This window comes from Genypterus blacodes, unplaced genomic scaffold (assembly GCF_046128005.1).
Source record: "Genypterus blacodes isolate CSIRO-AG114 ecotype Tasmania unplaced genomic scaffold, CSIRO-AGI_Gbla_v1 ptg000053l_1, whole genome shotgun sequence".
Lineage (NCBI taxonomy): Eukaryota > Metazoa > Chordata > Actinopteri > Ophidiiformes > Ophidiidae > Genypterus > Genypterus blacodes.
The window spans coordinates 4,840,609-4,854,195 of record NW_027466865.1 but is presented as its reverse complement, the minus strand read 5'-3'; the positions used below and the strand labels follow the sequence as shown (position 1 = coordinate 4,854,195).

The 13,587-nt window shown below is 42.7% G+C and overlaps 1 protein-coding gene across 1 annotated transcript in view; it reads left to right on the top strand.

Annotated features, from left to right (window-relative positions):
• LOC143001197 (transmembrane protein 132C) overlaps positions 1-13,587 on the top strand; it is a 175,722-nt gene that overhangs the window by 51,683 nt on the left and 110,452 nt on the right. The window contains exons 2-3 of the mRNA XM_076150659.1: positions 6,719-7,122; positions 7,245-7,822. Of these exons, the coding sequence (XP_076006774.1) occupies positions 6,719-7,122; positions 7,245-7,822 (982 nt within the window). The remainder of the gene's footprint in view (positions 1-6,718; positions 7,123-7,244; positions 7,823-13,587) is intronic.

Here is a 13,587-nt window from a genome sequence, read left to right as displayed (position 1 = left end):
CTTTTCTCCAACTTGTTCCTGACATTGTACCTGTGATGTTTTCTGACAATTCACCCTAAATCATAGGAGGGGATATAAGCAAATGAAAATCAATAAGATATTTGATTGAAATTTGATTCCATGACCATTCAAAAGTTATCAGACACAAACTAAAAGTAGTAATTGCAGAGCCACCATCAGGCCATCAGGATCACGTCCAACCTAACCAGCAAAATCGGTGGTACCTTCTCACAGGTGAAAACATGACCTCATTGATGGAGTGAATGAATGACTGACCATTTAAGAGACATGTGCTCTGTGACAAAATGTTTTTGTGCTTTTAACTGTCTGACAAAAAGGAAATCTGGAAACCTTTACCATTGCACTTATATGTTCATGATATCTTTTCTTCATCACATATTCTTTTTCTCCCAGTTGAAGTAGGTCATAGAATCTTTAATGAACTCTTATCACAACAAGCTCTTAAAGTTCAGAACACATTACAACATCTCCTCGCGCTCGATGGATGTGAATTTGCAATTTTCCTCATACATGGCTGAATGAATAAATTTAATTATGTCTTTATTGATCATGACCCACATTTGGCTTTGAGTGTTATACTTGAAATCAAGCACTTATTCACCTTTGATCTCATACACCATTTCAAATAGCACATTTAAATTCTGTTACAGTTGGCTTCATTTCCTTGCTGAACTGTTGACTTGTGTCTAATTTAAGCTGTAGAAGAAACTGGTTTGTGACACATTTGGTCTTTAACAAAAAACTGAAAACCAGCTTGATTGATGTTGCATTTTTTTGTTAAAGGTTTGATGCAGCTGATGCTTGCTGGTGTCACTTTTGTATTTTGGACACACTGCCTCTCCATTTCCGTTTGTGCTGCTCCACTTCCTCTCTGTGAGGTCTTTCCTCGCCGTCTGTCTGCCTCTCTCAGTAGTATGGTGGCCTTTGAAATTGCTTTTCACACTTCCCTGCATGTGCTGCCACACAGACTCACGGACAGACAAAGTGCGATGACCCCCACCACCACCAGCATCACACTTTGGCATGAATCACAGTGACAAAATTCACATCTGCAATCCCCAAAGTCCCCCCACCCCCATCTTGTCTTTCATTCTCTTGATCTCACTATCAGTCTAATCTCTCCTTTTCCTCCTCCTCCACTTTTTTCTCAAGGAGACTCTTGAAGAGCGATGGATGGAATAAGAAAGAGAGAGAGACGTATGAGGCTATAGGCAGGGTTGAGGCTGGATAATTGAGAAGAAGGGAGTCTAAGGAAAGAAAGGGGAAAAACCATAATGGCAAAGGAGAGAATGCTGTGACTAAAGGAAATGGAAAGGGAAGAAAAAGAGGAGAGGAAACATAATGGGGAGGTATCAAGGAAGAAATGGAGATGGAGAGACGGATAGATAGAGAAAGGGTAATAATGTGTCAGACCATATCTGAGGGAATGTGACTCCACTGACCCAATGACAGGGACATCAATCAACAAGTGGTGTGTGTGTGTGTGTGGAAGGGGTGGGGTGGGGGGATATTGTACGGTCGACCAAATTCTGCAAACACCTCATGGTCACGAACATAAAGCCTAGTTTAACACTCTCACAGGAGTTGCAAAGGCTCATGTTGGTTTTGATACCTACTCACAACATTTGTAACAAATTAAATAAAGTTTCCAAAACAATGTGCAGCATTTAACTAAGAGGGACATGATGATAATTAGTTTGTAGGCTTTCCTAGATGTTTTGGGAGTGGCACAAACTTAAGAGATGCAAGCTTCCCTTCAGACCAATCAGAAAGGCAGACATGTTTGTTTTGGAGATGACAAAAGGGCTGAATCTCGCCTTTGCGTGGTAATGAAAGCTTGGGAAGTTGAAGGTTGAGCTTTGCAGAACTAAGTAAATGTTCCTGAAGATGCCACAAGGGTGATTCACGTCTTCTCCATAGCAACGAGAGAGAGAGAGAGAGAGAGAGAGAGAGAGAGAGAGAGAGAGAGAGAGAGAGAGAGAGAGAGAGAGAGAGAGAACTCTGTCTATGATAAATCCTCAGTTCAGAAATAGAAACTACATCTCCCCCCCTCTCTCTCTCTCTATGTCTTTCCCAGTCATGCTCATTTCCTTTCATGGAATTTTTTACACGATAGATGCCTGTCTTTGCTTATGGTTTATAAGGTAAAAATGGCTACATTTTCTACAGTGTGCGTGCGTGCGTGCGTGCGTGCGTGCGTGCGTGTGTGTGAGTGTATACAAGTCACACATTGACAAAAGTCAATGTTTTGCCAAAAACTGTCCGGATACCTTCATGAACTGGTTTCTTTCTTCTCTCCTGTCTTTCATGCTCCACTATGCTTTGATTATTGTGTGTGTGTGTGTGTGTGTGTGTGTGTGTGTGTGTGTTTGTGTGTGTGTGTGGGTGTGTGTACTTGGACGTGAAACAGAATGGGTTGGGTATTTGTTGGAGAAAAAAAAGACCACAGATGGGCCTTGTCAATTCTCTGTACATCTGGCTTAATCCCTGTCCAATTCAGTACACACAAACACACTCAATTCAGCACACACACACACACACCATTTTGCACACAGTAAAGTCACCATATGCACATTTGAAATGCTGCATACGTGCATCAGCATACACAAACGCCAAAGGTTGATTTACCTTCACACGTCACGGGCACCCACAGACACACACACATGCACAGACGAAGATCCAATCAAGCCACATAAACACACACGCAGACGCTTAGAAACACTGAGACACACTGTCCAGCAGGGCACAGCGGGTAGAGACTCCTGTTGTAGTTGGTGGTTGCCAAAGTAATGGTGCCAGGGAATCTGTCCTGCTCCAGGTTTAATGGTAACAAAGCACTGTTAGGCATACACACATTTCCAATGCTGGAACTGGTCGACATCACCTGCCTAGTTTAGATTTATAATGATGTATCACCACAAAGTGCAAGTCAACCTTTGCATGTGTGTGTGTGTGCGTGTGTGTGTGTGTGTGTCAGCTGTTCAAGAGCCCTGTCTGGGATTGGGACATATGCTTCATAAGACTCCCGTGGACACACACACACACACACACACACACACACACACACACAGACACACACAGACACACACACACACTCATATACTTAGAACATTATAGTGAATGACGCCTCACACTGGTCAAGAAGGAACTGCAGTTTCTGAACATCTTGTAAATTCCAAAATGGCACGGCATCGTCACACACACACACACACACACACACACACACACACACACACACACACACACACGCACACCGACCAAATAAACAGAAGCTAATGTGCTGATGAGTTTTTGCCTATTTTAACATTCATTCTGGCTTGATTTCATCCTGTTTAGATACTTTGAGATCAGAAATTTAAAATACATTTAAAATAGTGTTTTATCCAAGCATTAATGTCAAACGGGGAAAAAACAGAGGCGCTGAGCACACACGGCTGATCACTTACATTTAAATGAAGAATTAGTTTGTTGCTGTTGTTTCATTATGCTGTCTCAGCATAAACTGAAACTTCCCTCTCCTCTCCCATGATCAGAGTGGAATCATCAACAGGCCAGAGTTTAGTTTTCCACCCAGCCTCAGCATGTACAGCATCAATTCAACAAGCCCAAAGACTCAGAGCTCAAAATACTTATTATTATTATTATGTTTTATCTTGATTTCACAAACCAGTGGCCATGAAACATGAACCATCACACAGCTCCATTAGATTGTTGTGTGTCTTTTTGATTCAGACTCGTCTTACACATGTGTGGGAAGCTAAACTCTGCTACTGAAGTGAACTATTGGCTGAAGACACGGTTCTGGAAGTGCAGACACGAGAAGGAAGGCAATATGCCAGGAAATATGACCTAAATACTGCTGCTGTCAGCAAAAAAGGTCAATAACTGTATTAAGACTTCCTTTAATTATGAAAGTTCAATGAGGATGATTTTAGTATATATTTTGTACTCATCCTTTGACGAGATCATTTCTGTAAATACATTTAAGAAAGCCGATATTTAATAAGTTAAAGTATGTGATTGGCCGCTTGAATTTTAATTTAAAGGGTCGTGATGAAATTTGAAATGTTTGGAAACTGATTAATACAGAAGGAAACGGGGGAAGCATTGAGGGAAAACATCAAACCATCTTTGGATTACTGTCGTTTTGGAGTTCGTAGCGACTAATGAGGAAACTTAATGCATGCATTTCTAAATTGGCTGCAATGCAAAACATTTCTTTTTATGCTTTATTTAATGTTCATCAGCACTATGATTATGGCAAAAATATCTCTATATACATGAATGGAATTCTTGGTGTATCTGATCACTTACTTAGGCAGTAAACTTGCATGGTTGCCTAATTTGTTAAAGTCCACCAGGTGAGGAGACGCACGAGCAGAATGTTTATGCTAAGTTTACGCTGATGGAGCGTTTACATGCCTGAGTAAACTGATTTACACTCACAATTGTGTAATCTTGCTATTATTATACTAAGTATAAGCCTACAGTGTAATAACCTAAAACACACAGTTCATTAACCCTCAGGCACAGTGTTGCTGCTGTTGTTTTCTTTGTAGCGACACTTCATTTGTTTGTCGACTTTGCACCTGAAAAACGCAGCAAATTCTTTTATTTTTATTTCATCTGATTGATCTGATTTGACTGTCACATCCAAGAATGTGACTTACCTCAGGGGGCAAACATCTGACTGGAGACAAGTCGGTGTGGTTTGCAGTCTCAGCATGACACGTTGTACCGTGTGGGCGTGTGTACTCGTCACTCTTTTCTCCTGCTTCTTTTTTCCTCCTTTGTACCCTCTCTTTTCCCTTTCTGTCTCACCCTGTCCTCTTTCTCCCCCTGCCACGTCTTTCCTTGTACTCTGTCCCATTTTCTCTGTTTCTGCTTGCACCACTTGCTTCTTCCTCCTCCGCCGTTCCCCTCAGTCTGTCTACATGCCCACACACCATAACCAAGCCAGTCTGTTTGTTCACGTTGCACCGGGGTATCACTTTATTTCCTTATATTATTCCCCGTGTCTCGATGTGACTTGCCCCAGACTGTGCTACACTGTCCCAAACTCATTATATTTTCACACTCCGCTACTCGAGGACACAAGTTTCTCCAACGACGCGCGCACATTCACCCACAAACCAAGGGATGCATATGTATGTCTGTGTGAATGTACGGCTGCCTCTTTGTGTTGAAATGCTAATACTGCTGTTGTCTTCAAGAAAATAGATAATTTGGTATGTTATTTGATTTTGTTTTTCGCTGTGATGTTATTGCTGCTGTAAGCATACTTGTGCGTATACTCTCGGTGCCTCGCCTCCTTACCTCTGGTGGGGCTCCAAGTGTAGAAAGATGATGCTCTAAATGAGGAACTACATTAAACAAAAACAAACCTTGCGAAATACTTATGGTGCCAATAACAACATTGCCGAGTCTTTTCATATCAGCGTGACCAGATTATGCCAGTCGCTGTACCAGAACAGAATCCATTTACTGCTCAGTCTGCTGGAGCTGTTTCAATTATTCTAATTGCTGTTTTGTCTTGTCTCATTGTCTTGTTGTAATTGTTGTCTTGTTTGATAATTGATTTTTGTTTCTTGCTGCAGCTTTTCATTACAACTTAATTGAAGTAACGACGAAACGAGATGTGCATTTCACTATAAAATTTAGAAGTGTTATGCGAAAGCGGCTGTAGGAGAGAAAAAAGTATCAAAATAGTCTTATATGCAGGAGCCGTAATGCACTGAGAATGAAAAGGAAATAGTTGAGCCCGGCACAATGGTTTTAATGTCCTTATCCTTGGGGAAGCTGATACCAAATTCTAAATATTATGACTTCATTCTTGATATTTTCTCATATTTTCTCAATGTCGTTGCCATATATTATTGCATTATTATATATTTTAACTAAAGGGAGACCATGTGAGAACCACATTTTGGTTTACTGTGGTTTATTTAAATATCTTGGATGAAAGTGTTATCCAAAGCCTTTAAAATAAATTAGCAGTGAGTCGATTCAGTGCCTTGCCAAAGCAATGCTGACGAGCAATGCTAACAACAGTTGGTGACAAATTGAGGACAAAGGCTGTGGATCAAATCTCTCTTTCATCACGGCTCGACATTGTAACCTCCTGACGTCTATGAAATGAGATTTTGAGCCATAAACCTAAAATCGAGAGCCCCAATAGTTTTTTAAATATATATATATCAGTAAAATACACCAAAAGATGAATAAAACATCATGTTAATAGACGGGACTTCCTTTCAAAAGAGCAATCTGTCATTTTTACAAATATGCTGTTGTAATATTTTTCAAAATGAGATGGAATATATGTAAAGTGTTAATGTGGAGCTCGGAGTGATGCTCACATGATTTTTTTCTTCCTCCTTGTTCATAAATATTATTTGCTGTGGTGTTTTCCTGTCTGTGCTCTGTAACGCTCGGGTGGATTCATAAGAACAAAGCTGTGTGTCTCTGGCTGTCAATCTGTGTGTATGTGTGTGTGTGTGTGTGTGTGTGTGTGTGTGTGTGTGTGTGTTTATACAGCTTCCTCTGTCCTCGCCTTTCAAACTGTGTTGATTTGCCTGTAACACCTTTGAATCAGAGTTAAGAATAAATGAAAGTGTAATAATTTGTTTCCGCCAAGCTTTGGTAATGATTACAAAGATATTATGGTTTATCATTGTTATATTTCTTGTGTCCTCAGTGTTCGACAGCCGGGTGGGAGCAGGAGTCGGCCTGGACTCATCCCAGACTCGTTTCTCCTCCTCTCTCCCCACCTACCTCCCCGTCCAGTGCCAGCTGAGCGGCGCCGACCCCGCCTTCTTCCTACGAGAGGCCAATCAGGAGGTGATGCGCAACGGGAGCCTGTCGTCACGCACCGAGCCCTTCTTCCTGCAGCAGCTGGAGCCTGGCGTCGGCGCCCCCCACTCCCTGCCCTACGTCAACTGCAGCTACAGCAACCTGAGCGTCGAGCAGCCAATCCCGGTGGAACTGCTTCAGGGCCCGGCGCCGCATCTCCTATTGACGGCCAGCCAAGTGACTCTAAACTGGAAGGTCAAAGGTCATATCGTGGTGCCTAAAGTGGGTTCAACACGCCCCTGGATACAGGTATTGTCGTTTTACACCCTGTTTTTGTTTCAGTTTTAGTTGTACAGTTTCAGAGAATGCATTTATTTACTCATTATTTACATTTAGTGTCTCATATTGTGTGGATGATGTTTTCTCCACAGGTGCTGTTTTACTTAGTAGGACGGCGCTGGGATGAGCCTGACCCGCCTCCCCCGTCCCTCCTCCCATGTGTCAGGGCTTTGGCTATCCGTGACTCCAGTGAAGCAGCACCCTCGGTGGGCTGCAGACTTGTGGGACCATCTGGCATTTGTGTTGTCCGTCTGGAGATTCCCCCGGCTTGGTTTACACCTCCGCTAATCAGAAAACGACCCCCCGAGGTGTCTTTGCCGTCAGTGGATGTGTATTATTCAATTGTGCCGGTGGACGGCGCTGGTCAAGAGTGTCCCCCCATTGTCAATGAACCTTGGAAAGGTCAGACTACAAATGCGGGACCTCTTGCAGGTTTGGGCATGGGCCTCGGAGGGCAGTGGAGCCCCCTAGTGGATGGGGGTCTTCAGGACATGCAGAAAGCAGGTTCTGTGACGCTGACCACAGGTCCGGTTTCAGCCAAAGGAGAGAAGTTGAGGCTGGATCCAAACGTCGAGGTTCTGCTGCCACCCAGCCTGGTTCGCCTCGGCAAGACGGTTTCCTTTGGCGTCTACATGAAAAAGGATTCTCATGCAGAACAGTTTATATTAAGGTAGGAATGGAATCGCTTCAATTCATTTTTCGTGCCGTCTGTCTTATTTTGCTCTCGTCTCAATTCATTTTTCCGTTCAGTTTCTCTTTTTCATATCTCGTCTCATTCTTCACCTCTCCTCATTTCCTCGCGCTCATCTCTCAATGCTGCTGCTTCCTGAGGTTGATGGCTGTCACCTTTGTGTATTCAGCCCCTTTTAGGAGCCAGGAATGCAAATAGGGCTCCTCATGAATATTCATGTTGGATCCAAGAAGGGAAGAAAACACAGAATGAGAAGGAAGCGGAGAAACAAGGGAATAAATTAAAGAGGTATAAAACTAAACCCTGAAATGTTGGTATCTCCAACTATAGGGTGACAGCCAAGTAAGAGGTCATCTACATGGATTCCCACATCAGCAGCAATATGTTTTTATGGGGTTTTATCCTGGGGAAGCAAATTTGTCATTTGGGTGTGAAAACTCATTTACAACCCCTGATCTGCGCTAAGCTTGTATATCTGCATTCTCTATCTGCCTCATCATCTCACTGGCTTTAGGGATTCCAGGCTGACAAATGACAGATTTGCAAATTTATCATTTTACCCAAACTAAGTCCCAGCACGGCGCATCGTGGCTGCATATAGCGTCTCCATAACAATGTAGTCCTGTGAGCTGAGAGAAGTTTTGCAACTGTGGGCAAACTTTAGAAAGATGTTTGTTTCAGTTTCAGGAAAACTTTAAACACGCTGAGCAATGTAACTGCAATATTATTCAAATTTGTCTTTACTCTACAATCACATTGTGTGATTGAGTGTGTCTGGAAAGAGGCACTACTCTATTTGTCAAAATAGTTGGAATGTATGGATTCATAGTGCATTATTTTGAAAGGGACAAGTTTATTTTGAAAGGGACTAATAGCTCAGTAAAGTGATACAATTATGCAGTGATACAATTTTCTGGTGCTAAAAAGTTATACTAGGCATTAAATAAATCTTAAGGAACCAGACGCATCTCCAACCTTCACTTTGAAAAGATGAACACAGACGTGAGCAGTAGAGTTGCTCAGTCCAACTTTTACTTTAACAGCTCATATGCAATTTTCCACGTTGCTTCTTCATGCTGGCATAAAACTGTCTGAAAACACAGCACAGTGCATCTGCAAAGATGAAACACAGAACTCAGTCTTATAAAATCAATGGACAACCATCTGATAGCAACACACTCACCACTTAAAGTGTGATTGATGACTGTGATGCTTCTGTGTTGCGTTGCAGCAGGATACGTAAAAAAGTGCCAGCAGCACCGACTGTTAGAGATGAAACAGAGAGTAAATACAGCACACATCGCACAAACAGGGAGGCCACGACGAGCTCAGACAGAAATGATGCATGAGATTAAAGACAAAACGCAAAAGGCCTTTATTTTACACACACACACACATACACACACACAACATTTAACTTCAAGTAAGTTTAATTTGTAAAAATGTGCTGAAAGAGCAATCAGAAATCAGTAAAAAGGGTACAAGTAAAAAGAATAAACTGGCTGGAATGCAATGCACCTTGTTTTCCTGATACACACACACACACGCGCACACACACGCACACACACACACACACACACACACACACACACACACACACACTTTCATAGAGAAGAAAATAAATTCTTCAGGAAGTTAATGAGCACAGTACAGTATATACACTCACTGCACACACAGACACACAGACACAGACACAGACACAGACACACACACACACACACAGACACACACACACACACACACACACACACACACACACACACACACACACACACACAATGTGGTTTATTTATTGAGCGCATACATGCACCTGCACACACACAGGAGTGATGATGTGGCATCTTTGGTTCCACCCACAGACACTTTGTTTCTGTCCGTGTTGTACAAAAACCATGCTGTGTGTGTGTGCACGTGTGTGTCTGCCTGTTCGTATGTGTAGTTGTGTGTGGTGCTTCCCTCTCATGTTGTGACATCGTCTTTTCTTTTTTTTACCCTTCATTACAGCAGCTCTGTGATTCTATTGTGTTCTATTCTGTTCAGGGTTGTTTTACCGTGTATGTGTGTGTGTGTGTGTGTGTGTGTGTGTGTGTGTGTGTCTGTGTCACTCTTGCCCTCTGCCCTAGCATCCATAGCATGGGTAATCTACCAAGTTAGAGGCACAGTCAGACATGTAATAAGGCTTAAGTGGATGTCATCCCTCCGTGTTTGTGTGTGTGTGACTACGTGTGTGTGTGTGTGCAGCGTATAATAAGCCTTAAGTGTGCCCCATCACCACTGAGGTGATGTGATTATGATAAACTGCTGAGGAGATGGAGGTGCACGAACAGAGGTGAGTGAGTGAGGACAGATATGGAGGAGAACAGAGAGCGACAGACTGTAAAATGATTCATTTGTGTCTTTTTCTTGGTCCTCAGCTCCTCCTGTGTAAGTCGAGGGAAGAGGAGGACAGAGGATCAGGTCTTTGCTCTCCGAGTTTGGAAGTAAATTAGGAAGTTCTGAAGAACTGAAACCAAGTTGTTCCCTTAGTGAGTTTGTCACATTCTCGTTGCGATTTAGGCACAATGAAGCTCACAGACATCAGAGCGAGGGGCAGTCTCATCACAAGGTACCTGCAGGTGATGACGACTCGTCTGAAGAGTCTAAAATTGGCAAAAAACAAATATAAAAAACATCCAGGACAAAAAACGCACTATCAAGTCTGTGGTGACATATTTTTATTTCTCTACAAAAAATGTTTAATTTCCGCCGCAGGCATAAAATGGCACAAAAGAAATGTGTCACACATCGAGTGTATTATTATATAATATTACTTAACTGCTGCGGTCAGGATGGAAATGATTCTGATGCAAAAACTGAAATATGTTTATGGCTGAAACTCCATTCAGCAAATCATTAAAACTGACCAAAAACATTTCAAACTCTCATCTGTATGTGGTTGAGCGCAGTGCTACGATCCAACACTGCATATTGATAGACTGAAGTATTGAACTGTGTACTGTCTGGGGTCGAGTATTTGATGAGTGATGTAATGACTAGGAAGCGTGTGTAAGTATGTGTGTGTATGTGTGAACTCCCTTCACTTTCCAGATTGTTTTCATCTATTAATGTGTCACGTGTCAACAATGTCATTGACTTTTAGGGAATGCAGTTGTTCCGGCATTATTATTTGTTGTCAGATTGATAGGTCGTGTGTGTGCATGTGTGTGTGTGTGTGTGTGTGTGTGTGTGTGTGCGTGTGTGTGTGTGTAAGGACGGCGGGATTAGAGGATTTCTTCTAGGATCAGAGGAGAGATGTACTTGTAAGGACCGGCTAGTTCTCTCTGGTGGTTACGCCTTTCACAATCTCCCTCTCAAACACACACACACACACACACACACACACACACACACACACACACACACACACACACACACACACACACACACATACACATACACAGGATGCCTTTATTCCACAAAGCTCTGCCATTGATTTCACCTCACATGCCCTCATACCAGCGAGAAAGCGAGCTTGAGAGGACGCACATGCCTTTGTTAGTGCACCTCCACACTTGTGTTTGAACCAGTTGCTCTCCTGCGGGTATGTTTTGTGTTTGCCTGTCGAAAAGTTTGTGTATTCATGTTAATCTGTGTGAATGCGCGTGTGTTTGCAGCAGTGCGCACATGCAATATTTGTGAGTCTGTGTGTGAGCTTTTTCAGAAATAAAAGTTGGTGGAAAACTATCCTGTTGGCCTGTTTACTGGTAAAGCTGTGAATAGGAGGCTTCGCACCTCTTCATCAGCCCACAAAACTGTGATATGGTGCTGTTTGTCATTGTACGAGCTATTTATGAATGACGTTCAAAGAGTTTTGGAGAAGCTATTCTGTCGGTCAATCTGAGCAACGTTGGGCTTCTTAATCTCAAACAGGCTCATCAAGTCAAACAGGCTCTTTCTCTTTCTGGACTATCTGGACTCATGCTTACATTGAGGCTTCTGGCCTTATAGTCCACTTCAACTCTGTCCACTTAAAGTCTACACACAAATTCAGCTTCAGTCTTGATGTGGTGCATTGGCGAGCACCAGAGCAAAGAATTTACCCAGAATGCATGAATCATATGTATTTCCCTTTAAACTAGCAATGCTGCATCTCTATCAACATCACGCCTCCTTTGTCCAATCTACCCAAGAAATTACAACCTGGCTGTGGCTCTTAAATGTTACGAGACAACAATTTTATGTGTAGAGAAATGCAGGAGGGTTTCAGATGATTATTATTATTATCACCATATTACCATAGTGACTTTATCATACTTTGTTTGTACAAGGCAGTGCTCTGTTTGTATTCCAGTTCAATAAAGAAGTAAACTACAAAAGCTGAATTTGTTATTAAGAAATTAGGGATCAACAGGTGTTCCTTTAAGAAGGGATGCTGGATGCATAGATACAAATCAGTCCTGTAGTACCAAACCTTGGGATATGCAAGATTCCCTCTCTAGGAACAGATTATATATGCAGCAGCAGTATGTGGGTTGGTAGTGACAAGCAGTATGCATGGAAATACTCAAACATATACAGCTTTGGAACAGTTCAAACTGATCTATTTCCTGATGCCAGCCTTAATGATCCATCAAATAAGATTTACATTTGAATGGTAAAGACATAGTGATGTGTAATGGCGACCGCTAGGGAGTCAGTGGCTCAGTGGGTAGTGCTTCCGCTTGGGAACCGGAGGGTCGCCAGTTCGAGTCCCTGCCAAGGTGCCCCTGAGCAAGGCACCGAACCCTCAATTGCTCCCCCCAGATTCAACAGCTGAGTCTGCAGCGCCATACAACTTTAAGCCTCTCTGCTTGAATAAACAAAACAATACCTATCATATGTATAAAAGCATGCAAACACTGATCTCAAACCCAACAGCAGGATGTTGTCGGCAAAATGCCAGGGAGTGTTTGACTTACATTAGATATTAGCCTGGCAAATGATTCCAACAGGGTGTCCTGGCCCCTTTGCTTCTGCCAAATGAGCAAGCTAGTCATTTTCAACAACTTGCAAAGAGAAACTGCCATCTTTATTCAGCAGTACCCAAAATCCTCATGCTCAGCAGTAAAGCAGCTGAGGCACTGCCAATGGGTCCGTCAAGGTGTCGAGGACGAGGCGACACAAGCAGAGAGGAGCAGAATCTGAGCTGAGGATGTCCTCTGGTGCCAAGAACGCTCTGCCGAGGAAACAGGAGACAGTGGTGTGATATATGGACGGGCCACATAGTGTTAAAAAAGCCAGCTTGCGGATACGCGGACTCTCACACGGCCTGGTTCAGGTGGGCAGTGGAGCCTGTTAGATGGTGAAGTCTGAGAAATAGAATTGAAATTTGATGCATGATGTCCCAGACAGCATTGTGATGCAGTTATATCAGATGTTCTACCTTCACAGTGTGTAAATACTTTTTTTCTCATTCATCGCCTCAATATTTCGCTGGCTTTTTTGGGGCTCTTGCTCTGTCTAAAATGCCCCAGTCTTACGTTAAAGGAAGGCTGATTTGATGGGGGGCCACTCTACAAGCAATTTGCGGCACTGCCTGCTTTTTGTGGAATGAATGTGCTCAACTTGGAAAAACTGCCAGTCCAGGTTTTACTGAGTTGAAGGGGTCAATCTCTCTCTCTCTCTCTCTCTCTCTCTCTCTCTCTCCTTCCCTATTTCCATCACACCATTGCACTTTATTCAAGAGAAGACTTACTACCAACACACATTAAGCTCGAGCAGTTAAT